This window comes from Eurypyga helias, unplaced genomic scaffold (assembly GCF_000690775.1).
Source record: "Eurypyga helias isolate BGI_N326 unplaced genomic scaffold, ASM69077v1 scaffold7991, whole genome shotgun sequence".
NCBI classification, from domain to species: domain Eukaryota; kingdom Metazoa; phylum Chordata; class Aves; order Eurypygiformes; family Eurypygidae; genus Eurypyga; species Eurypyga helias.
The window spans coordinates 18,342-43,882 of NW_010232697.1; the positions used below are offsets into that span (position 1 = coordinate 18,342).

Genomic DNA, 25,541 nt, shown 5'->3' on the forward strand with positions numbered 1-25,541 from the left:
AGTAAATTAGACAAATAGCTCTTCGGAGGTGTATCTCCACTCATTGTAAAAGGAACCTCCTTCAGACTCCAGCATGCACCTTTCCTGTGTCTAAAGTTAAGTGAGATAAATCACATGCACAGCTGCTGTCCGTGTAAAGAGGGGTCAGAAATAAAGCCCTGGCGAGAGAAGATCATTGCAGAAACAATCACGGCAGTCTGAGATACTCCATCCCCTCCACCCCACCGGTCGTCTGCTCTAGCCATTCCAGCAGATGTTACTGATTCCTGCGGCACAGCCAGTGGGACAGGGACATCCTACGTGTTCTGTCCGGTGAGCAGTCAGCAGGCTGCTCCTGAAGGGATCGGATGCTGACCTGGCTGACGATTTTGCTGAAGCAGCTGAGAAACGTCCTTACAGTCCCTCCCATCGCCCAGCTGTGGGCTCACAGCTATCACAAGAGGGGCAGTAGCAAACCACCAGCAGCTGTTACACAAGGTTACATCAGGATATTAGGAATGAATGCAAAATGCTCCTGGAAGGCTTAGCTTTCCCGGCTTATACTTTCTTATTTCTGGTTGAGCTACAGAGGATCTCTGAACAATCATCCAATTTGTTCTATATATACCCCAATTGGTTGTTCTTCTTTGCCCTGGAGGGAGTTGCAAATTGTGTATGCAGCCTGCACTTTGTAAAGAGATGGCAAAGTAGCATCATCCCCCTGCCTGCACAGTCCAAACAGATGGCACCGGGCAGGTAGAGAACTGCTCTCTGAGAAACGCTAGCTACGAACAGTCTTTCCAACATTAATGACTTGAGAAACACAGCAGCAGAAAGTTAAATGTAAAGTGACATAAATGACTCCTAGAAGATACCATTAGTTAAAAAATGATGCTCATAAAAGAGAAGAGCAGAAAATCACAGTCACACAGTCCAATATGAACTGACCCAGTCTACCTGAGAGACACCCACGACAGCAGCAGCTCATTGCACAGACAACGTAGAACTTAATCCAGTGAGGGCAACCAGGCCAGATGTTTTGCTTGGATTCTGTTTGTCTTTTTATTGCCAGCTGCTGCACGCCAGCCTGAAGCACCAAGATGGGGGACTTGGGGGGAACAGAAAAGCAAAAGTAAATTTTTTATCAAATGCATCTTAAAATGGAGGGATATGGCAAGGAATGAAGGATCTGGGATAATGGGATGTACAAATCTTCATCTGTAGGTCAATTTTTATTGCATTTCAGATCAGCAGCTGTGGAAGTCGTTATGATCTGGTCAGTTTTACTGAATCAGTTTGGCAGTCTCCATACAGTGTCCAATGTATAGAGGAAAAATTCTAAACTACTTAAGAGATTTAGGAGTCTAAGTCTCACTCATTATCAGTGGAACTTAAATTCTCTGAGGAGTTAAGTGCTTTTGAAAATGGGATGTGGTCTTCTACATACACACTTTGAAAACATTATCCTACTTGTCACAGCACAGTGTGATGCTGGCTGGTCTCCTTGCTGTCAGTCATGGCAGAAAGGTCAAGGACTGAGTGGCTCACAGCGATTACTGGCTTATGAAATTCTCCTTTTCTTCTTCTCAGAACAGTCCCTCCTGTTGAGAGCAGGCATGTTGGCAGGCAACGATGTTGTAGAGAAATACAGATTTCAGAGGAGAAACAGAGAAAACTGTTGTCTGGAGAAGGCGCCATGGTATTTTCCACTAGTAAAAAGTGTTAACAACTGAGAGATGTATAAATGAATACAGTGCAGAGGCAGGGATAAACTAAATGAAACATTGGCAGATCAGGAAAGATCTGATGTGCCACTGGGACAGTGAAGTCTGTTTTCCTGTAATTGCCAAGACTACAAAGGAAACCTGCAAAACTGTTAAAACTGGGGTTTAAAAGGGAAGGGAAAAAATGTCATTTTAATTAATGCCAGGAATAACAGCTATTATCAGCTCTTCTGATTAAAATGGTTATGGAAAAACAGGGCTACAGAGCTGCTATGGCCATCAGCGGTAGTGTTTCTGTTGCTACCAACCAGCCTTCAGCTTCCTTAACTATGTTCAAAATCTCAACGCAGGGTCTGTGTGGGGCACATCTCAATTCCATACCCTTTAGCCCAATCCCCATGCTTTATTCCACTTAGATTCCACTTATCTGGTCTCATCAGTAGTTGTCAGTGAGCCAAACGAGATCCATATTTTCAACGTAATAAATTACCCCAACCTCCCTCCCAAGGTCTTTGTCCTTCTCACATGTTACGCGGTCGCTGAACCTTAAGAGATGCCGGTGGGTCAGAAGTTGTGGTGGTGGCTGTGGTCCAACCTGCATCCTAGATCCCCAGCACCTGAGACACCGGGTGTCCAACACAGCTCCAGGTCCATTCCATACATGCATTCTGCCAGCAGGAAGTCCCCAGCCAGCACGGGTGTAACAGGAGTGTGCGCTGGGCACCACATCAGAGAATTCTGTGAGCCCCCGCTCCACCTGGGTATGTCCTTCTGTCACCAAAGAGCACCATTTTACTTATTGCTTTTTATAGTTGATCTTCATCTATCCAGATGGTTTTACGCTGCTCTTCTCCGATCCTGTCTTTTATTGTTCGGATAAGATCTTCAATGCTGCTCCATGCATCTGCCTCTACAGAGGCATAAAGACACGGCAGAGCTTCCAGTTCTTTCTCCTTCAGACGGCACATACGTAAAAACTCATCTTCAGTCTCTGGCTTTGGCAATAGTTTCCTGTATCAAATAAACAGATCAAAAATAAATGCCTTAAATTTTAAGTTAATCCTATAGTCCCTGCTATCCCATCAAGAATTTATTTTCTACTGACTGTATACAAGCAATCAAAGCAGTGGAGAATACAGCTCCTCCAGGTCTATCCTCCCCCTACCTCCACGCTGCCCCCAAGGAAAAATATTGGCTATGAGGAAACAATTTAAGAGGACGAATATAGGGAGAGTGCAAGTGTTTACAACCTTTCCTCTTCCAGCTAGCATTACTGTAAGAAATGCTGTGGGAGTGCTGAGCATGGAGAAAACCACATATTCTTCAGTTTTATCCTCCCACAATGCTCACTGCTATCAGTGACAATGAAAGAGTGCTAGAATCAGGGAATTCCCTGGTTGTAAGATTTCAGGGAGGAGTCACGGAATGTTATAGTGCACATAGAAGCACCAGATGAAGAGAGAAGTGGTTCTTTTTTTCTCTGTGAGAACATTATTGGACTCAAGAATTATTCACCGAATAAGACAGAATATCAAATATGCAAAAGGTTTGATATATTACCTGAACCTCTTGATGTTTTTCTCTGAAACTCTGATAAAGAGAACAATAGGATATATCTTGGCTTTGATTAAATCCTTTGTGCAGCTTATTCCAGCTTCCAGGAGACAATGCTTGTTCTAAAAACAAAGTCATACCAGTGTCACAAAGGAACATTCACTGCTGTGGAATCTCGAGATAAAGGTATCCATACCTTATGGGGTCAGCTGAAAAGCTTTCTGTTTACCACTGTACTGATTTAAACCTCTTAATCAAGTATACACTTACAGTCCAAACTCCTCCTACTGGTTTACAACTAGTCGGTCAAATAACAGCTGAGCTCAATAGCATTCTGAAAAGGCTTAAAACAGAGCTGCATTGATCTAAAGATGAAGAGAGTGATAAAACACCAGTTTACATACATACACAAACACACATACTTGCTCTTTGTTCATCTACTGCAACTACTGTGAGAGAAAAACCGTCACTTTAATTCTCCTTTTTTCCATGCTGTGCATCAAATCCACTCTACTTGATACAAGATCTGTCTTTGACATTGTTATCTTTGTACCGTACACCCCTGTGTCTGTGTTTCCAGCTATCCTTTCTTCTGTCTAGGTCCTCGGATCTCGTACGCTCTCACACATTCATATATACTTATGATATGAAAAGCAACTGAATAAGGGATGGAGCATAGAAAATGAAAGGACATTTTGCTGCATCAATGTAGGACATCACAGGGAATGAGCGATATAAAAGGATATGGCTGAGGATGAAAAGAAAAAGGAAATGCAAGAGCACAAATAGAAGCCATCTGGGGGAATAAATACAGATTTGAGATGGGAAGTGGGCAAGAGAGAGAACATGCAACTGTAAATTGGTCAGTGTCTGGTTCTAGGAGAAGCGTACGCTGCAGACAGACGCAGCCTATCAAGGGGATACAGAGTTCTCTGAGCACCTTGGCAGTGACAGCCTCAATATTGGCAGGTACAATACATTCATATGTGTTCAGGTTCTTCTCTCTGCTGAAGATGATAGTCTCCGTTTTTTGCTTCCTTAAGAACTCTTCCTTTGTTACAATATCTGGAAAGAGATGTGGATGAGGACCAAATCAAGATTGCAACAGCACAACACCTCAAAATCTATTCAAGAGTATTTCACATAGGATGTAAGGATGGCTCAGGGAAGGAAGACGAGCAATGAATTGTCTTAGCAGCTGCCTCATTTCTTCCATTGAATTCAATTAAAGCTTAATCTGATCACAGCTGAGTATCTCAGCTATATCCTGCACCAATGCATCCTTGGGCAATTACTATAACACTATGAAGGCATTAAATTAAAACAGTAAATACAATTCCAACATCTAATGTTATATAGTAACATTTCAGGGCCGGAGGATGCTGAGAAGTGCTGAAAAAATAAGGTCTCTTCGGTATAGGCTTTTAAACCAAGGATTTAGTGTTCCAACATTTGTGTTTAAAGTTTCAAAAAATTTGGCTTAGGTTGCAATGTGTCACACTGGCTCCCTCGTGAATTGCAACTCCACATCAAAGGTTTTGGTTTATGTTGCAAGACAGGGGATATTTATTATAATACTAAACTTTCAGTTTCTCTGTCTGGATAACTGTAAGACTGTGCACTTTGCAGTGGGTATTCCATATTAGTGTAAAAATGAAACGTCAGCTGTGTTTAATGCTGTGCTGTATACAATCCTGCCCCGCAGCAATCACGGTACTGCATACTGCTTTAATAGTAAATACTTAGCATGAGGAAAATCAGTCTTTTGGTAGATCAAATGCACAATCTTCACAGCCTTGGATAAGATAGAAACCTAAAGTCGCTCTAGGGAAGATATTCCTCATAATAGCAAATACTAGAAACAAATTAATCAAAATTTCACATTGCCTAGATGTGCAGTATGCAAACAGTATGCAAACAGAAAGAGCACTCGCAGCATTTCAGTCTCTGAGGGGCATCCTAGCAACCACACGGCACACACGGATAATATTCATAGACGCAGAATCTCATAACCATGTGCACTGGCTGTCTCAAAAACATTCAAATATCTCAGATACCCTCAAAAAGCAGCATTTATAGCTACACATCACTCTGATGCGACTTGAAGTACCTCAAGCAACTATCAGACGTGCATGCTCCTACGTGTGCGCGCATATATATGCTCGGATTTCCGACAGTGAGGGTGAACAGCCGTGGTCTGCTTTTATCCCATTACCTGGCTTGCATATGTTGAATTCCAGGGCACCTCCAGAGTTGAGAAGCTTCTGTACCAAGGTCTTGGCAAGCATGGTGGGGGTGAAAAGTACAGGGCGCCTGCGCTCACAGTGGATTGGTCTCACCAAACTATAGGGGATCACGCTGAGCCTCTTATTGATTTCACTTTCGGAATCCAAATCTGAGAAAAGAAGAAGACATTTATCCTCTGGTTTCCTCTTCATGAGTATTTGGAGAAAAAGAAGGAGAAATGCATGAACCAGGAATGACATGGTTAGTCATACTGGTCCTCCTTTCTTTTTTGCCAGGGTTGTCTTTACTATATATCCAGTAGTATGATGTCCAACCTAATGCTAAATAATTCAAGTGCCTTTGCTTTCAAGAGATTATTTCACAGTTTAACAGGACACCTGCTTGAAGAATCCTTCTGCTTGTTATCCTGACTTGCTTTGAGTTAAATGTTTTTGGACAAAAAGCAAGAAAGCACCTACGAAGAACTGCCAACCAAACAGGAAATTTCAGCATCCTAAACTTGCCCTCGAAGGCTGAGTGCCTCAAGCACTTTCAGCAAAATCGGTGTTTTGCTCACAAATGCTGTTGAACTTCTGCACAGAGTGGACCACAGATGCTAGTAATAGGAAAGACCTAGGACATTTTTCACAGCCATGCTGTTACGCAGACAGCCTTTATATCAGTGCTGGGTGGGTAAAAGTGATTATTATTTTACATCCGTACCTTCCAGTTTATCAGGCAACGTCTTCTTTGCTTCAGATGAGGTCCGTGCCACACCAGAGGGCCAGCCAGTGACGATACGGACTCGCTCATTGCTATTCATACGCTTGTATTTGTTTTCAGACCGACTGACAAACTGAAAAGGTGAACACAGAGGTTTGACCCTCATTTCTTATATTTTTTATTGTCCCGTGTATTCCTCAGCCCACACTTGTTATCTACGAGGTCTGTATTACCTATGTCTATCAAAGACAAAGCTCCATGGATCTGTTGACTGAATTCTAAGGCTCTTTAAATATCATAGATCTGATTCAGAGCCTTTGTTAATCCCCTTTGGGATTTCTTATTTTGTTCTCTGCTCTTAAGCGGCATGTTCTTTTTCTTCGCAGAGCTCCCTGCTATCACCAGTGCAAGCCCTGATGTGTCCACAGCCGAGTAACGTACCCACACCGCGTATCTGCACAAATGTGTCACAGGTTATACCCCAAACTCGTCCTCTTCTTTGCCATGCCAGAGAGACTTAAACACTCCCAAATGGCACATTTTTACACAGAGAAACAGGCTTCGTGCTTTCATTCCCCATCCACACAATTAGTCCTCTATCCAAATATTAATTCCTCCTCCTGTACATTTGCTAAACTTCACAACCACCTTCCTTCACCAGACTTGGTTCTCTTTCACCCACACTGTCTCTGTCATGCTCAGAGTCACTGACCTACAATTCAAGAACCATCATCTGATGGAACCTCATCTCACAGACACGTGGCGATTTGGTCTAGCCCAATGGATTTGTCCTGCCGGTTCAGACAAAACACGTTTCAGCCTCTGGAGGCAGACGCGTTTGACTCATCACGCTACCTCAGTAACGGAAAGCATGCACTTAAAAATAAACACCCCACATCACAAGAGCAGTTAGAAAACACAACACATTCATCTTTTTTCATATATCAAATCTCTTTTTGGTACAAAGAATTCCCAACACAACCTCTATACCTGAGGTGGGGCTTCTGGGGGAAATTAGGATAGCCTGGGAATACCTGCTGTTCAGATCCACTATTTCAGATACTGCACTGAGGATTTGAACTTTATTATTACCTGTAATATTTGGCCCAAAAGAAAGCTTGCTCTGGAGAGGCGAGGGCTGGTTTTTGGGTCGCTCTGTGGGGCATGGTCCTCTGGCTGTAATGTATTCTAGTAAAAAATAGCACAGGAATTTGTCTTTCCCTCCCTCTTTTATTTTTCTTCTACATCACAGCATTTGACAAACAAAACAAGCAAAAGCAGATATTTTATATTTCCAATAAAAGACATAGTGATTGATTCATATCCATCCCAAATGCAATGTTCTACGCAAACTGTAGACATCTCATGGCCTACACTGAGGCTCCTGTTACTGCTCTTCCACATTCCTTCCTTCACAGGAGACTGCTCTCCACAGCTTACGAAAAGGGGTAATTTCTGCCCCAAGAAACAGCATGCAAAGCTCCTGCTTTCACTAGCATCTCTGCCAGTGATCCCCATCCCTTTGATCAGTGAGAATGGAGTACAGAAGGAACGTGTGACACTTAACCTCGACTGAAATCAAATACGAGCACTGGCTACAGTGTCTGTAAATGTTAGAAGCCCATGTCTCCCAAGCTCTAAACATAACTTATGGTAACTAATAGACCAGGAAGTTAGTTTTTAATTATGTAAAGATGGAATTCTTGGGTCTAAAGAAAGAAAAATCAGATTACTTTCACTGAGGGAAAAGGAGAAATTGGCAGGGCTGTTGTGTGTGAAGCCCTGATAATCCCACTTCTCCCCATAGCATGTAGGTTGGAAGAGACAGGTCTGCCTAATCTGGGACAACGATAGCTCTGTGGATTAGATACTTGTTCACAGTAGGAGAGGAAAAATTCTGATGATTAACTCTAAGGACACAGCTTCTTCCTCATGTGGATATGAAGATGCATTAGAGGCTTACGGGCAGAGAAGAATGGAAAGAACTAACTAAGACACAGAGCAGACATTAGACTTTGAAGGGTACTCCCTCATAGCTGGCAGGGTTAATAGTGTGCCGGAGCTAGGTCCACTGCCAGGGACAATGTTATTTAAAGCATCTATAACGTGTCCATTGCCTGGGACAATCAAAACCTCCACAGGGTGTAAACAGGACTTTCTGTAAAGTTAGCAGCAAGCAGCAGTGGAGTTCCAGGTGTTAAAAAGGTCTTGTTTGTAGATACTTACCCGTAGTGCCCGAAGGGTGTTATATGAGCTTTCTGTCTCATCCCTGCTTCCTCTGTGCATCAGCCGCTGCAGCTTCACCAAAAGAAGTTGCTGGGCTCTGAAAGAAAGGATGGAATCACACAGATCGAGATATTTTTGAAACCACTCAGAAGCAGGCTGGACTGCAACGGGTCTGTGCCTACAGAACAGGTTTAATAGAAACAGCAGTGAGGACTGACTGAACCGCACAGCAAATGCAGGAACAAAATAATGAGCAGGACTGCAGTGCAGTTAAGGATTAAAGAATCTCCATGGCATATTTTTCTATGCTACTTTTTGAGAAACCCACATGATTCTTTCAGGTAAAATCTGGAGTCTTCTTTCTAAAGCTTTATAGTTCATATTACAGTTTAACATCACCTGGCCTGATCTCAAAAATTAAGGATATATCTCTTTTCCACAACCTGAGAGCAGTTATTAATTTCTCTGTTTACAGAACCCCTGCTCTCCATCGTGGTCACTCAGCTTACACTCACCTGCTGTAGCTGGGAATGGTCCCCATTTCCATATCCTTGTCCGAGAAAGGATCGACTCTGGCACACAGCCAGTCGTACTTCCCCTGGTACATGGTGTCCAGAATATGAACAATCTCATCGCATTTCACTGACAGGGAACAGGAGTCCAGCTGGCTGGAGATGTTCAGATTCAAGCGGATATGGAACGAGTCCCCTGATTTGATCAGCCCTTCTTCCAGCTCGGACAGCAGTTTCCGGTACCCTGCAGCGACGATGGGAGAAGTGAAGCAGGATCACTCCTGGTCACCCCTCAGTATTGCTTATTCCTGAGCACCCTCTGGGAGAAGCACACGGCACGCACTTCTGAGGCTCCTTAAGAGAGGGTTTATACTTCTAGCGTGCTAGTTGTACTAGTAACAACGAGGTTACGGGCCTCCACCTTAAAGACACCAATGGGGCATTGATTCACAAAAGAGCTCATGCTGCTGGTATCAGAATCTGTGAGAATATTCTCATTATAATGATACCTTTAGGTTAAATCCATTTCCCGTACTCCACACATGGTCTGTGAAACACAGAACTTCTCAGCAAAGATGCAGACACAGCTATAGCTCTATCCTGTAAGTACAGCTTGAGTTCTGACACCAATCTGAATGACAAGCTATGTCCTTTGTTATTAGCTCTAATTGGCACTCCCACAATCTATAACAAGCTTTATCTGCAGTTAAGTGGTGCTCAAAAAGAATTGCAATAGTCTTTCCTACCTTGGAAAACATCAAAGAAAATCAAAGACATCACTTCCTGTGTGATCTAGGCAGCAGAAATTCTCTAATCAACATTAAAAAAAACCCCAAACCCCACAAATTTATATACACCAGTAAAAAAGGGATTTGGGAATGCAACTTTTGATCCATAACCTGAAATTATCATTACAGGCCATGAACACTGAAATGAAATTCTCTTCACCACACATGAACTCCAGCTGTTAAAGATAAGATAAAGCCACAAAGGTAATAAACAGGGCAACTCCATCAGGTAAATGCTAAATCGACTTCAGCTGAATAAAGAGGATTCAGCTCACCACGCTGCACTACAGAAAACCGTACATAAAAAATAAACTGAATGTGTTTTGTGAGTCACGTCGTTATTGGCCCACTATGTAAATTCTTCAGAGGCCTGTAGTGACAAGCATATGGGGTTTTTTTGTTCTCAGCCACGAAGCTAAAAGCTGGAGCAGTTACACAGAGAAGCTATAATTAACACCAGTGGACACGCTTCAGATTTGCACCGATCCAAAGGATATTCTGGCTCTGTCATTCTCATCCACGCTAGTTGGTATAATAGACCTGCTTGAGATGAGAAACACTTTTGGTCTTACCTTCATGATTTGATTTATATTGGAGTGTTACTGGACCACTGCACCTCTGAATTGTCCAGTGAACTTCTTCCTTTGTGCAAGTATCCAAGGGAACACTCTGATTTTCCCCTTTGATGCAGCCCTCCAACTAGATATGAAAGAAACATTACTCTCCAGCGCAGGTTCAATCTCGGAGTCAATTATAGCAGTTTTCTAAGCAACAATCTTTTTTTTTTTTTTACTAAACAACACAGATACTTGCTATCAGAATGCAGGTTGGGTTCTAATTATTTCATATCTTTTCTCTCAAATTACGAATGCTAGCAGTCAACAGAACTGCAGCTCTCTGACAATCCCAGGCTTCCCAATAAGTACTGCAGGAATATCAGCTGTGCGTGGTTTTTTCCCCTTGGAAGCATTATAATAGGAAAATAGTTTAGGAACATCGGCAGTGGAGGGAAAGCTCTAAGCAAAGAGCAGCTTAGCAGAACCGTTGAACTCCTGCTTATGTGACACTGGGGACAGCTGTGCAGCCCTTCTTCCCATTCATATGGCAGCTGCATCCGTTTCTGTTCGTGACATGTCCATTCCCAGAACAGGCCGCTCTAAAGAATGTTGAGGAGTCATCATGCTAAGCTAAGTAGCACGAGCATCCTTTCAGGCTGGAAAGTACTGGGAAGTTGAGAGCAAATCCCATTCTACTCGTTTTAAAGGTGCTGTACTGTACAATACAGTGTTAAAGAAAGCTCTAATCTCTTCCATACAGAGCTGCTGTAAAGTGCAAAAGTGCGTGCACTGGATGACCGTAAATACTCTTCTCTCATATTTTCGTAGTCAATAGTGGATTTTTTCCTGCATGAGTCGTATGTTTTGTCATTAATTCAGGTTGAAAGACGAAACACAGCAAAGTACTGTGGTGAGAGTGCACCCATGTAGGTGGACTGACATCCAATACTGTTTGTTGATAATTTTATGCTCACCAGCAGGATTTGGTGTCCCTCCCGAAGGCCTGCTTTCTCTGCAAGTGATCCTGTCTTGACAGAGCTAATAAAGCTCCCTTTATCGTTACCCCCGACCAGAGTGATTTCTGACTTGAGGCTGTCTCCGTTCAGGGTGACGCGCTGGATGGTATGGCAGGAGTTTCTAATGCGACCAACAGACGTGACAGAGGGACGAAAAGGTCTGTGTTCATGAAAAGAAGTAACAGACGGTTATCTCAGCTTTAGCTACCACTCCAGAGTTAAATGCATGCAGGATAAATGAGAGTCGTATAAATAAACTTCTAGTGTTATCAAGCACTAGGATCTAAGGACTCGGAAAGAAATCCTTCTCATTACTGCCTAAGTTCTGCAGATCACCTGGGGAGCTTCAAGTGCTCTGACATGACTGAAGAACCCACACGTATAATAGTACCTCACCCAGTAACCTGTGGCAGCAAGATAACAAGATCACACGGATAAATTTAAGCCTCTAGAACATTTTGTCTGCCTTGAAGTTTTTGAAATTTTAGGATGATCTTCATTGGTTTTAAGGATATGAAAGGGCTCCAGAATATCATGTTATACTGCTGCTGACATAAAGAAGTAAAGACTGAGCACAGTACCATGAGATGTTTGTGTCAAATAACAACATGTGTTCCTGCCACTCTATCTTCAGGGACTAATAGATAAATGGAGGATCTCTAGTATAGCAGCCTTTTCCCTCAGTCTCTGAGTAAGGCAGGTAAACTGGCATCTCAAATACCTTTCCAGAGAGAACTTTCTAAATATGGAGTTGACATGCTCAAGCTCATAGGCATCCAGGCCTTCCGACTGATGAGAAGAAGAGGAAGAGTGCACCGAAGGAGCTCCATGTGAGTGCCTCTCGTGACTGTCATCTGAGAAGAGTAACAAGAATGAAAATGAGTCCTAGATAAAGTGACAAAGATGGAGAAAGAGAAAATGGATGTTTGATTGATCCCAGCCAAAGCTGAAGGAGAAAATTCCTGAGGCAGAGGCATGATTCATGCCACAGGCCACGGCAAGGAATGCCCGTCTGGCTTACTGGACTTAGCCAATCACTCTCACAGAGTGGCAAGTTGGAAGGGAGCTCTGGGGACTGGCTAGTCATGCCCTCTGCTCAGGGCAGGGTCAGCTAGAGGAGGTTGCTCAGGACTTGTCCAGTTGGGTTTTTAATGGATGGAGACTAGTCAACCTCCCTGGAACAACCTTTTCCAGTGTCTGACCACCCTCACAATAAAAAACCTTTTTTTTTTTTTTTCCTGTTTAAATGGAATTGCTTGTTCTTTAGTTTATGCCCATTGCCTCTTCTCCTTTCCTTGGGTAGCACTGAGAAGAGTTTGGTGTGTATTCTTTACTCCTTCCCCTCTCAATGTGATGCTTTCCTCATTTTAAGGCTGCAGGTCTTCTCACCAACCTGCAAACCTCAGTCAAGCACCCTCTATCAGTCTAATTCAGTCTAATCCTTCTCCCACTTAGTTCTTCAGGAATAACTGCTTTCTTATTCTCACACTTGTTGCCCCTTTGTTTTCCTGTTATGATGAACTGAGTTTGATTTTTTCTCAGACTGTGCCCCACGTTATTTAGACCAGGAGTTGATTGTAGCTGGTGAGCTAATCACACAGATCACATAGTTAAGCCATATACATGATATCCCCTTGCTTACCATCCAGCTCTAGAGCATCATATCCAAAGCTGTCATTGTCCTCTTCAACCAGGCTGGAAGTGAAAACAAAGGATGAGATAATGGAGAGAGAGAGAAAGCTGCTCAATTTCCAACTTTCTGCAAATTTCATTAAGTTCTGAAGGAGGAACTTTTTCTGTGACCAAGAAAGGTGTTGGAGGTGTTGCATTAGGCAATGGTATAGCTGCAAAACCATAAGCGAGTAACATCCTTGCCGGCCCAGGGAAGAGGTAGAAAGATGGCAAGAAGGCAGTCCGTGTCAGCCAGCACGGGAAGCACGTGAAACAGCCAGGAGATTCAGAAGGAAGAACAGGCAGCAGCAGTGAGGGAATGAAGATGCTGCTGAAAACAAAGGGGAGCTGCTGACTGATGGTCTCATATGTGTGACTTACACCACACCTGCCTCGGCAGTGAGAACGGGTGCATAATACCGGCTCTGCATGTCCTGCAGCTTGGGGTTCTTCCCATGACAGATGAAAACTGTCAGCAGCTCACGAACGGACAGGTGACTGCAAAGGAAGCGACTGAGGTGCAGCAGTAAAGGAGTAATTTACCTGCTTGACTTGAAGTCCTTGAAGCATTTTATAACAGCTTAATAGTCCCTCACATGGTTACTCAGATACCTACAGTAACAGAATGGCAAGGGGTACCAAGCTTTTGCACAGAAATTCTTATGCCACAGCTTTGGTCCCAGTCCAGCTCCCACTGACACATCTTTTCCTGTCAAGGGTGACCAGATTGGTTGGCCTTAAAGTCATACAGTTAAAATTCACCAAGATTTTGCTCTTAAAGGGATATTGGGGATATCTCGCCAAGTAAGTGATCTGTCTGCTTCCCCAGAAGGACTGTATTAAAGCATGTCCTTTGGTTGCAAAGCTGTTTAAATAACAGCTTGTTGGTTTTCCCATGCAGAATGATCTGCAGATGTCCCACCGAGCTGATATACCTCATATTTGGCTTCAGGTGAAGGTTGAATTTTTGCAGCCAGTCTGGGGAGGATCAGCTATTTTTACAGCATGTGTAAACTGGGAATAATACACCTTTTCCTACATATTAAATTATGATCTCACTTTTTTTTTTTCTTCACACAAATCAAGATCAGATGAACTGTGAAACCTGCAACTTGGCATGCAAATAGCAATTATTTTGGATTATGTTCACAATCAAGTTAAAAAAACCTTAGCAGGCTAATTATAAAGTTAGAGACTACAGTGAACTTTTGAGCATGCTCTTGACTGTAGTGATGATTAGCTCAAAAGAGTAAGGCCACATTCAGACCTTGCTCCAGGGTACCTTTTACTTCCACATGCCAGTGGGAAATGAGGAAAATTTTCAGAGTTCAATACAGCTCAGTCTTCTGATACCTTATCATATGGGACAGGGTATAGTCAGCGCTGTAGCGAAATAAGTTCACAAGATGAATAATATCCATGTAATCCTTACTGCATTCTGTAATATACTGCAAATATTTAAATGTTCAGGCATGCCTAAAGCTTTTCAAATTAAGCACCTGAAATGTGACATTCAGATCATTAACAAAACTACCCCTTTTATACATCTTGAATTAACACGATGCAGTTTAAAAGGGGGTTTGGAGGACAATGTAGGAGAACTTAAGGAAGACCAGAGCAAACTCTGCCTAAACCTTCAGCAGCCTAGAAACCAGTGTGGGAGAACTAGCTGAGGATGCCCTCGATGCAAAGCTGCCTTGCAAAGCTTTACTCAGAGAAAGAGAGGCAATAGCATCAGTCGGCCAGAGATGAGTTTGTTTTGAAAAGCCTTAAATATCTAAATAAAGGTCTAATAAAGATTAGGTCTAAAAAAGAGATCTCATGAAGATGTAAACTCTCCACAGACATTGCCTGCTTCTAAGTCAGTTTGCTTGGGCTTTGTTCTTTTCTCCTTCTGCTTGGGACTTTTAGGGAATGGATTTATATCTTCTGATTATTTCTGGTACAAAGACTGACGCTATTGACACCAACACCAGAACAGTATGTCCAAGTATTGCATTGCTATAAAGCTGTTAGAAAAGGCATCAGTGCCATTTAGGGGACTGTGAGGCAGGCAAGGTCTCTCTCCTTCTGGCACTAACTTCCCACTCCCCAGCTGATCCGATTTCACGCGCAGGGGAAGTCCACAGGGCCACGACCCGACAGAAGCGGATGCGGCAGCAGAAGGTGACACGGAGGGCAATGCATTTCTCTCTCCTCACTGCTATGCTGAGACACGCAGCCCCGAGCCCAACAAAAACCACCTCCCTCCTCCTCTTCTCCCCTCACCATTCCTCACAGATACTCCAGCAGCTCTGCTCTATTTTGGCAGCTCGGAGAGGAGAAAGAGGGGCTTTGAGAGAAGGGGAAATGAGAGGGACACAGACAGGCAGCATGGAGCTGAGAAGCACACAGTGGAGCTGTGCCAGTCTAGAAGGGTGGAGCACATTCTCCAACAGCCAAGTTGTTTCAGTGCTGCTTCTTATTATGTACGTTAAAAGAAGTCAGTGCTGCGGTGGTGGTTGTGTCTCATTCCAGCTGAACCACCTGACACATCCTTGGTGTTATGGACAAAACTGGGGATGAAGGGCTGCAGCCCTGAGAAGTTTAGGAAGTCAGCCCTGCTGCCTAATAGACGCCCTCCAACCAGAGACAGACACAAGGACATCTAAGGCCCTTTTTTCCTTCTCCTTGGGACAGCAGATCCAGGGCATATCTCAGCAGCGAGGCTACCTACCTGCAATGAGGGGCGTCCTCTTTGCAACGCCGGACTATTGAATCATTTCCCGGAGGTTCAGGCGTGGTGGACATGATGCTGTCATTGCGGTTTCTCAGGGTTTGCTTTTAAAAACACAAGCGACAGAAAGGTCCTCAGCACGCTATCATTTCTAACTTAGGGAAGCATTAGCCTGCTAGCTCGCCAGTGGTGCTCTGCACTGTGAAGCACACACAACAGTAAGAAAAACCCCATTCATATTCATCTATCCCAGTATTTTAGCAACACACGCAGCTTGCGTGCTGACGCCGTACCTCTTCCTGTGACCACATAACTGGCTGATTCACCAAACAATTTTAACTTTACCCTTGATGTGTGGCCTACGTGTTGCACAGCTGACATGTAGGAGAAAGAGGATGAAAAGCGGAATATATGTAGCCTTGTAGTTATAAACAGTAGGAATGAGGAAGAAAATGCAGAACTCCATACATTAAATTATTAATCTAGTACACTGGAAACTAAACTCTGAATTGTACTAGAGGGAAAACAGTACAAGTCATCTAAATATCCAACAAATATTCCAAAGAATATTCCTAACCCAGCTAAGCTTATTACAAGAGGCAGGGAGTTCTTTCTTGGCTATTCTTGGGTATAATTTTAGTTTCCTGGGGGCAGCATTTTTCACAGTGTACTAGAAAGATGTTTTGTTCTTTGTTATTAACACTCTGCAAGGGCACTCTCTCTGTCTGCTTGTCCTGCTGTGCCCGTGCGCACATACGTATAATGGAGTATCTACCTTGGGAGATTATGGGGATACAGCAGGCAGGGAAGAAACAGTTTGGCTATGGTATGCAGAAATTTCCAACTGTGATCTGCACCCCTTTTCTCACTCACTGTTACTTACGGACAGGAAAAGCATTAGTGGATTAAAAAAAAACCCACTGAAAATTTTCTTTAGTAAATTACAAGGCAGCTTTTAAAGAAAATCTCTTCCCTCTAGCAGTAAATGTGAAATGGCATAAGGAGACAGTGAGAGGTGATAAATACCTTTGAAATACCTTTACATAAACATAAACCAATTCTGTGATTTTGGAAAAGGCTAATAACATGGTTCTAACAAAATGCTGGTAAAAGGATTACGGGAGCCTCTGACAAGGGCCTTGAATTTGATCACAGCTGGGGTGCTACTGAAGCGCTAATACTTGGAAAGCTCTGAACTACCATAGGAGAGAGGGCTGGAGACAGGCAAGGGGCATCTGAAGGCTCCTTACAATTTTGCTGACTTCACAGCTGCTGATGGAGTTACTGATGGAAACAGAATTAGAGGAACTCGTGTCTGTGCGGCCATTGCTGGCATCGGCCCCATCTTCATCCTGGGCTCTGACTGCTGTGCTCGCAGATGACAGAGGAAAACACAAACACCGGAGAAAATGATGTCAGATCACTTTCAATAGAGTCTTTCACAGATTTGCAACAACACTTAGGTTATCTTTCTACTTCAGCTTGTTTCCCCCACCCTGCGCTGGCCAGGGTCTCCAGGAAAGTCTCAGTGCCCTGCAGCTCTGGATCCCTTTCCTTCCCCGCCAGCTTCCTGACACAGCACAGAGATGCAGGCCACCGGGCAGCCTCTCACCAACTTTTTCTTTCAACTCTGCCCTGTATGTTTTTATTAGATCCATGAATACTATTTCACAACTAAAAGAAGGATTGCTTTATTAGTTTATGTTTTAACTTCATCATCTGAATCTGGTAGTTTGCAATAAGGTTGGCTCACTGAATTATGCTTTTTTTACAACAAAAAATTTACAACAGGGACCAAGAAGCTTGAGATCCCTCAGCAACCCCAGGTAGCACATGGTAAATGTCTTTGTGGACTTCCTCAGCACCTCTAATTTGTAATAATGCTGATTAGTATTAATTACCTGATAGCAAACACACAGTTCAACATGCAGTATCTTGCAGAAGGAACCATAGTTCCCATCATATTCTGTACAACAGCGAGCAGGCTGCCGCACTCAGCAGATAGAGGAAGTGCTGCCTGAGATGGTGTTCGGTACGAGAACAGTGTTACATAAATAAGAGGAATTAGGAGAAGCTCAGACATGAGAATACAGCAACTAATTTGGTAACATGGCAGCTGGCTGATGGATGGGTCAACTCCCGTCCCTCCAACCTTTGCAATGCTTGAGATTTAAAATTAATTCCTTTTTGCTGAAGGCCAAAGAAACTCATTAGATGATCACTAGATTAGGGTCTTTTCAGCTTTTTTCCAGCAGCAAAAAGAAAATACTATAATGACTTTTAGTACAGGTATTACACCAATGACTTTAAATGTTTTGTAATCTAAAAGGAAAACTGAGTAAACAGAAAAATTTAGGTAAGTTATGGGATGCAATATTGTGTGTCTGGAGAGGTGTGTTTGGATGGAGAGGACATTCAGGTAGAACACTTGACTACTTTAAATTATGACATTGTTCACTATGAGAGAAAATGTCTATTCTACTGACTTGGACTTTGTTAAGAATTTCCCCAGTTGGCATATTTGTTAAAACAACTTAAAGAGATTAAGTGAATGAGACAAAGCCACAAAAAAGGAATAAGGACATGGGTGCTCTCTCTGACCTTGAAACTCTGATGTTTTGTTCATGCTGACAGGGGATTTAGCTCTGGGATTTATCTAAAAGAGAGAGGACAAAAATCAGCACAAATGCAGAATATTTGCCACACACTGTAAACCAGGTATTTTCACCCCCTTTTTTTTTTCACTGTTGTGCTGCAACAACTTTGCCCTCCCTTAAACAACAGGACCCAAAATGTGGGAGATCTAAGATGTTTCTAAACACCACCACAGCGAACGAGGCTTAGCTACCTAACCGCTCTGAAAAGTCTGGCCCAAATCTGCAATTCCCAGATTCTGCTGAGGGAAGAAAGAGACAAAAGGTGAACTGGGTGCCTTGGGACTGGTTTCAGGCAGCTGTTAATACAAGAAGCATCCTTTTGGAGTGTGCAATGTAAAAACTGCAGCTCTATTGCCATAAGTAATAATGACAGTCAGAGCTCAGAAAGGTTGTGAAGGGCAGGGAGAATTCAAATGCAGATGAAAGAAAAGAGAAGCTCAACCCCCTGAACGTTAGATTGTATATTTTTCACAATTCATGAATACAGTATCAGATAATAGCTGTATGAATGCAGCTAGTCGGGAGAAATCATGGCCCTAACTCATGCTACCCCTTACTCTTAAGTGAGAGGAAATTGCCATATTTTAATTCTAAATTAGGGAGTTAATTTTGCTCTTTTATTCTTTCCGGCTGATGTAAAGTTTTCCACCAATGCTTTGTTTTCCACCTTCAGTTACTTGTGTGCTGGACTTCAGGCATTATGTCATTTTTTTTCACTACTGTTAAGGAGACAAAGAATCAATTTATTGACAACGCTCCAAGAATGTGAATGAGCAGCAGAAGCAAGGAGAATACACAAAACGGGGAAAGGGAGCAGGAAACGGCCTAGGAAGCCTGATTATGTCTGCTCCTCAAGATGCAGATCACCCCAGGGCAAAACCTGACAGCTCACTATCATACACAAATCTATTCTTGCCTCGATAGCACAGCACTTTCAGAGGCACGGCCACATGTATTATGTCTCTTAGTTCCCACAGTCCCTGCACTGTATCATTCCAGCCTCATATTGAGACACACCTGGATTCCCTTTAGGTTCACTCTTCTCTTGAGTCGAGCTTGATCAGGCAAGAAGAATTTGCTGTCTTCTGGAGACTCTTCGGAAGTGGAGGAGTCATCTGCTTCCTGACCATTGGCTTTCGGGCCAGGAGTCCCAAAGGTCTGGGAGATAATGGTAATGGGTAGATTCCGTGGCAAACTCTGAAGATCAGAAGGAAACACTTTATTTCTGAGACCAGTTTGACATAACTCCTCATAAGCTCACTTTATAGTAATCTGATTGAACTTTCTGTGACTCCAGTGCTTCAGAAGCTCACGCAGAATGTGGCTCCAGACCCCAATCAGTAATTTAGATTGACATCTGTGGGGATTTCTGTTCACTGCGGCACAGCCCTCACAAGCATTTGCAGTTTCTACACCAGCAACGTAGAAATCAATTGTCTTTCCGCATTTCTTTCCCTTCCATTTAAAATCAAGTTGTGGAATGCCAGCCTTTGAGAAGCTACGTGCATGACAGCCAGCTTGAACCCCACTGCACTGAAGACCTCACAACACTGATATTTAGTAGAAAGAGGCTATTTTTTTCAGTTAATTTGCAGAGGGAATGAAGCAAGTCCCCTCACCCTTCCACACCAAGTCTTAAAAAAACCCTCAGTCTCCCTCAGCCCTACCTGGTCGTGAAAGTTACTGTCCTTAGAGAGCCGTCGGAGTTTGCACTCCAGGTTAACAATGCAAGCTTCTTTCCGAACCACCTCAATTCGGAGTTCATCATTTCTCTCCTCCAGCTCTCGAATCTGCTTCCTGTATTTATCTTTTTCAATCAGACAATGTGAATACTGTGTCTGCGCCTCATCGCGCGAGCGGAATGCCTGCAGCGGAGAGAACAAACCTCTTTGGCACCGGGGCACCAGACACTTTCTCCCACTGTTTTTGTTTATAAGGTGTTTGGAACGGGGACTTCAGAACCGGTAACCATTCACCAATTAGCAGTTAGGATCTGGATGTGCTACGGCAGTACCGTTAAAAATTATGATGGTGAGGGTGGTTCGTTTCCAGCTCCCTCTTGGTTGGTGGCAAAGTGCTCCAGAGCGCAAACCGGATGTCTTGACACTAACAAAAAGCCTGCGGTAGGTGTTAAGATTTTGGTCCTGCCTGCCAGATGCTATGCTGTGGAAACAACCCAGTATTATCCTGTGTTTAATTACTGTAATCCAAATTCCAACGAGTAGCAATTTCTTGTAATTGTTTTTTAAATGGTAAATTTTTTAAATGGTATTTTTGGGTCCAACTACCCACCGTTCCCCAAAGTGACACATATGAGAGACAGGCTTCTGCTACTAATTTCCCGCACTTTAACTGTTATGATACCTGGTCTCGCTCCTTCTCCACCTCTTCAAGCTGTATCATCACAGTGTTCATACGGTGCTTGTACATCTCACAGTCTTTTCCTAGTGTTGAACACTTTAACTCCAAATCTTCTTTCTCTTCAAGATACTGGAAACGACACACTGTTAACCACCACTGCGCTCAGAGGTCTTTCGGGCACTAGCCTGAGATATTCCATCTTTCTGCCCTTCCGTTTCTCACCTTGTCTCTCAAGTCCTCCACATGACGAATCTCCTCTTGGAGATTAAAGATCTTGTTGACCAACTCATGACGATCTTCTAGTGCCTCCTTACGGTCATGTTCCAGAATATCCAAAATGGCCTTGTCTGAATCTGGCAAACCCCGCTTGTCAGCCTGAGGAAAGAGCCAGGCCAGGGAAAGATAAAGTAGTATTGCGGGGAGAAAAGTAACAAAGACGGTAACAAGCAAGAGGAATAGAAAATGAACATGGTGTTGCAATGGGAAAGCAGGAAAAGAGATGGACATTTGTTCATATTTTAAAACAGTGTCAGAAAAGATGAATAAAGGCTGTCTTGCTGTCAGAACAGGCTGATGAAGGAACTGTTTTACTGTTTTATTGTACTGGCTATAATTTGATCCATTTTGGATGCAGTGACAATTCTTCACTCCAAGCCCTGCATTCAAAACTCTTCTCTATTAATCAGCTCTCCCTGAGCACAGAAATCGCCCTTTGCCAAAGAGCAGGGCCTAAGAAAACATTCAGGGGAATTTTTACAGCATGCATAGGCTTTACAGGGCTGAGCTCAGAGAATACTAAACATGCCTGGAGTAGCTTCTATCACTGGTTCAGTGTCCAGCAGTATTTTTTCTTTCAGATTTATAATTAACAAGATTACCAGAGCAGGTTCCAACAAATAAATTGCCATCCAAAATTATCCATAAAAGGAAGATGAAAAAGGCATTAAATGCAAGCAAGTAATAGGCATGTTTATTTTTAAAATACCTAGACTAAGTTGGAGATTTCAGTGATATTTTTGGTAACCCAATATTTCTAAGTGTATCTAAGTATTTCTAAAACAAACTGCCTTTTGTGTATTTGTACTTCCACTTAGGAGAATTCCAATCCTATTTTTAGCTATTTCATGATTACTTCTCTGTTTCTTTAGGTGCTACAAGAACATTTCAGTTAATGTAAGAGATTCTACATGGACCAGAACTTCCAGAACCTTTTTTACTACATCCTTTTTCAACATTTGAATTGGATTTTTATTAGAAGGCACTGCTAGAGGCTACAGCCATTTCTGAAATGCATTCTATTGACAATTTTTTAAGTGTCCTTTTAAGATGCCACAAGCTGTATCGAGAAAATTGCTAAGCACTCTCTCAATATGTCTGAATGTTTGGCTAAGCTCTTCACAGAGTAACACAGGGCTAAATTTGCTGGTATCATCCTTTTTTGCCATCTGCCCAAAGGTTAGTTAAGATCCCCGTGCAAGTCACCGCAGCGTTCTGCGTGGCATCCTGGTAACTAGTGACCACCCAAACACATAAACCTTTATTACCCTCTGCTTCATTAAGACCTTTTGGCATAGATCTGACAGCAACCTAGAACAGGGTGCACAGAGCCACCATCAGAAATTTCTGGGCTGGCTGTTTAACACAGCTTTGTAGTGACAGACGTGCAAAGAGCTGCAGCGGGGCTAAAGGACAGAGCTGAATGCTCAGCAACTAAACAGCTGCACTCTGCACCGAGAGAGAGCCAACCTCCCAATTACACCTTGATTTATTAGATACCTTTATTTTTTTTTGATAGAACTCCTCCCCATGCATGTGTTTGGAGAAGGAGTACTGCAGACAGCTGGGCGCTGTATAACCAACCTTCTGTTTGCCCAAACTCTGCGCTTATGCTCACTGTCGCTACGCAGGTAGAGGTTTCACCACCTCCCAGCATTACAACAGGAGTATGTGTTGAGTTTGAGGCGAGGAGCGGTAGCAGAGACGGTGCCACCTCCTGTTGTTCAGTTACCCGTTTCCCTGTTACGTACTCGACTCCCTGTCCCTTACTGGGAACACATGGGAGCTGTCACCACCTGCTGCGCCTCCGTCCCACTCTCACAGCCTCCTCCAGACACGCGGGTCCTGAAGGGTAGCCACCACGGCAGGCTGTGAGGAGACGTGGGGTATGTGAGACAGCATGGGAGGAAAGTGGGGGGTGCCTGGAGGCAAGGAGTGGTTGAAGCCTGCTGAATCCATCTGGGTAAGCAGGAGGAGTAAGCTGATATGGCTGGAATTTTAAATGTATCAGTCTGCTTTTATACCTGAATGATGGACTGTAACTCCTGGATTTTAGTCTTCATCATCTCATTTTCCCGCTCCAGCTCCAGAACCTGTTCCTTTTTGGGTCGGTTTTCAATATCATTTTTCAGCTTCAAAGACTGGTTCCTCTCGAGCTTGCATTCCTCTTCCACCTTGTTCAAGCGATGCTTCAGCTGGTCAATCTATAGCATCCAGGGAGCAGTGAAAAGGAGAACAAGGAAAGGAAAGAAATCATTCCGAGATCTGATATTTACTACTCTGAAAACACTCACACTTCCAGGTGAAAACGTACTGTCATAGGTGGAAAAAATAGCTTAAACTGTGAATGCTAACAAGGAGCAGATAATTGGATGTATGTGCGTGTGCATCAAATGTCCACAACTGCACTGTTGAACTCTTAGGGAGAAGCCAGCTATTTGCTAGCTATAACTGGTATGGGCTGGTTGTAAATTCTGATAACACCAAGAGGGAAAAAAAAATCCAGTAAATAAAGAGAAATGAAACAAAACGAACACTTAGGATTCTGACCACACATTGTGCTTTTGAACATAGACTATTTGGATTGGGAAAAACAAGGACTTGAGTTCTGGACACAAAAGAGGCATTCCCCAAAAGTAAAAGTGGTTTCAGACAGAAGGGGGCATGGGTAGAAGGTGATCCTGGTAGGAGCAAAGATGTGAAAATGTGGGACTATCCCGGAGATGCACAAGGATGAAGGTCAGAGGATGCCCACAGACCCTGCCCAGTAATGCCTGCGACTGGTGACTGCGGGCAGTTGCACAGCATGAACCAACACGACTTTCTGTCCAACCTGCCTGCACCTGCGGCAATCTCCTTGCAGGAAAGGGATGTCAAGCCCCGGAGAAGGCAGCGCCGAGGAGGGGAACCAAACAAATGACTGTGTGGAAAAACAAAGTGGGGAAAAAAGTCTGATATCATTGGTTGAAAAACAAACTCCAATGTCCAGATCCACTGTGGGTAGTTGTTTACTCCATCTCACCTGCGACACACACACAAGCATGAATTTTATGGCACTTGAAGCATTTCTCTATATTTCTTAAATGGCCTCAAGCTGTTCCAATGCTTTATGTGAGACTTTTTGAGCAAAGCAGCAGCAGTGAAAAACTAGATAACTTCCCCAAGATTGAGCCTGAAAAGCTAAAACTGTGTTTTCAGCAAAGTTATGTTTTTTAAATTTTGTTTTTAAGTATGTTGTGTTCTGTTAATCCATTAAAAGTATGTAAATTGTCTACCGTTAATACACATCACTGCAGTTGGCATTTCTGTACAGTGATATCTCTAATCTTCTAGATCAGTAAAGCAAATGAGAGCTCTACACCTTTCTGCTGTCAGAGGAGGCCCGTTTTGGCAGATGCCACTGGCATCCTCCATTGCTGTTTCTGATTAAAGCAGTCCAGAGCATTTCACTCACCTCTAACTGGAGGTCTCGGCTCCTCATCACAGCCATGCTCTTCTCGTCACTCAGCTGGGCATATCTCATGGCCAGATTGTAGTTTTCATCTTTCACCTTGACCAGCTCATCGTTGTAGTTGTTTCTCTCCTCCTTCATCTTGTTGTATCTCTCCTGGAAGGTCAGCAGCTCTATCTTGTTCAGTTTTAGCTGCTTTCGCTCATCCTCCAGCTGGCGAGACTTAGCCAAGAGTTCACAGCGCTGCACATCTTTGGTCTTTACTTGCTGCTGAAGCTTAATGATCTCATTCATTAGGAAATGGGTAAGGCCTTCATGTCCTTCCTCCACTGAAAATGTTTGAACAGCTTATCAACGTCTAATAAAGTAACTTTACACCAAGTAGGATCAGCGGAACTGAGTAAGAAGCAAATGTCCCAGAATAGGTACAGAATATGCCCAAACACATACACATTTGTATATCCAGCTGAGAGCGTACAGATACCACACAGCACACTCTACCAGAATCACAATACACGCATGCAGCTTGTCTGGACAGAATATGAAGCCCTTATGTTTGTCTTGATTCAGCTGAGCTGACAGGCCTGTGGAAATAGCACAAACTATGTAAACGGTAACTGTACAAGCACAATTAATCTGAATGCTTCAGATCTGCTGCACATGTGTAGGCCTTCAGTGTAAATTCAGTCCACTGTTCCAATGTTTCTTCTCTTGAGATTTCTTGTAATGGCTATCATTCAATTTGAAGCTCTTCAGCCTCATTCAGACAACTGAGAAACTTATTTTCTTCACACATTACCTGTTGCTAGCTCATTCGGCATTGAAGGGGACTGAAAAACTGCAGAATGCTACTACAAGATTAGCTTTTATTTCCATTTCTTGCCTGAAAACTCAAACCCAGTCTTCAAGATAATCCTTATTTCAACAGGCTCCTTCGGGATTGATTGTACTCACCAACAATAGTGGAAAATCTCCGTGTAGGTTCTTTCCCTGTCACCAGTTTGTAGAGTTCAGGGTAGTAAAACTCTAGGCTCTCCAAGAAAACTACATAGCCCCTTTGGCCCTTGGTGTGGAGAATGTCGAGTAGTCGACCTAAGTGCAGAG

The 25,541-nt window shown here is 43.2% G+C and overlaps 1 protein-coding gene across 1 annotated transcript in view; it reads right to left on the reverse strand.

Moving 5' to 3' along the window:
• Positions 1–2,076: 2,076 nt before the first annotated feature.
• The window catches only part of CARD11 (caspase recruitment domain family, member 11), a 44,175-nt gene continuing 20,710 nt past the window's right edge, over positions 2,077–25,541 (reverse strand). The window contains exons 3-24 of the mRNA XM_010161473.1: positions 25,392–25,529; positions 24,441–24,766; positions 23,011–23,190; positions 20,933–21,085; positions 20,714–20,839; positions 20,017–20,214; positions 19,367–19,546; positions 18,294–18,348; positions 16,943–17,058; positions 15,693–15,796; positions 12,948–13,000; positions 12,027–12,159; positions 11,264–11,465; positions 10,305–10,431; positions 8,948–9,188; positions 8,433–8,529; positions 7,299–7,394; positions 6,207–6,339; positions 5,473–5,652; positions 4,198–4,322; positions 3,264–3,379; positions 2,077–2,714 (exon numbers count right to left, since the gene is read on the reverse strand). Of these exons, the coding sequence (XP_010159775.1) occupies positions 2,510–2,714; positions 3,264–3,379; positions 4,198–4,322; positions 5,473–5,652; positions 6,207–6,339; positions 7,299–7,394; positions 8,433–8,529; positions 8,948–9,188; positions 10,305–10,431; positions 11,264–11,465; positions 12,027–12,159; positions 12,948–13,000; positions 15,693–15,796; positions 16,943–17,058; positions 18,294–18,348; positions 19,367–19,546; positions 20,017–20,214; positions 20,714–20,839; positions 20,933–21,085; positions 23,011–23,190; positions 24,441–24,766; positions 25,392–25,529 (3,284 nt within the window). The 3' untranslated portion in view covers positions 2,077–2,509. The remainder of the gene's footprint in view (positions 2,715–3,263; positions 3,380–4,197; positions 4,323–5,472; positions 5,653–6,206; positions 6,340–7,298; positions 7,395–8,432; positions 8,530–8,947; positions 9,189–10,304; positions 10,432–11,263; positions 11,466–12,026; positions 12,160–12,947; positions 13,001–15,692; positions 15,797–16,942; positions 17,059–18,293; positions 18,349–19,366; positions 19,547–20,016; positions 20,215–20,713; positions 20,840–20,932; positions 21,086–23,010; positions 23,191–24,440; positions 24,767–25,391; positions 25,530–25,541) is intronic.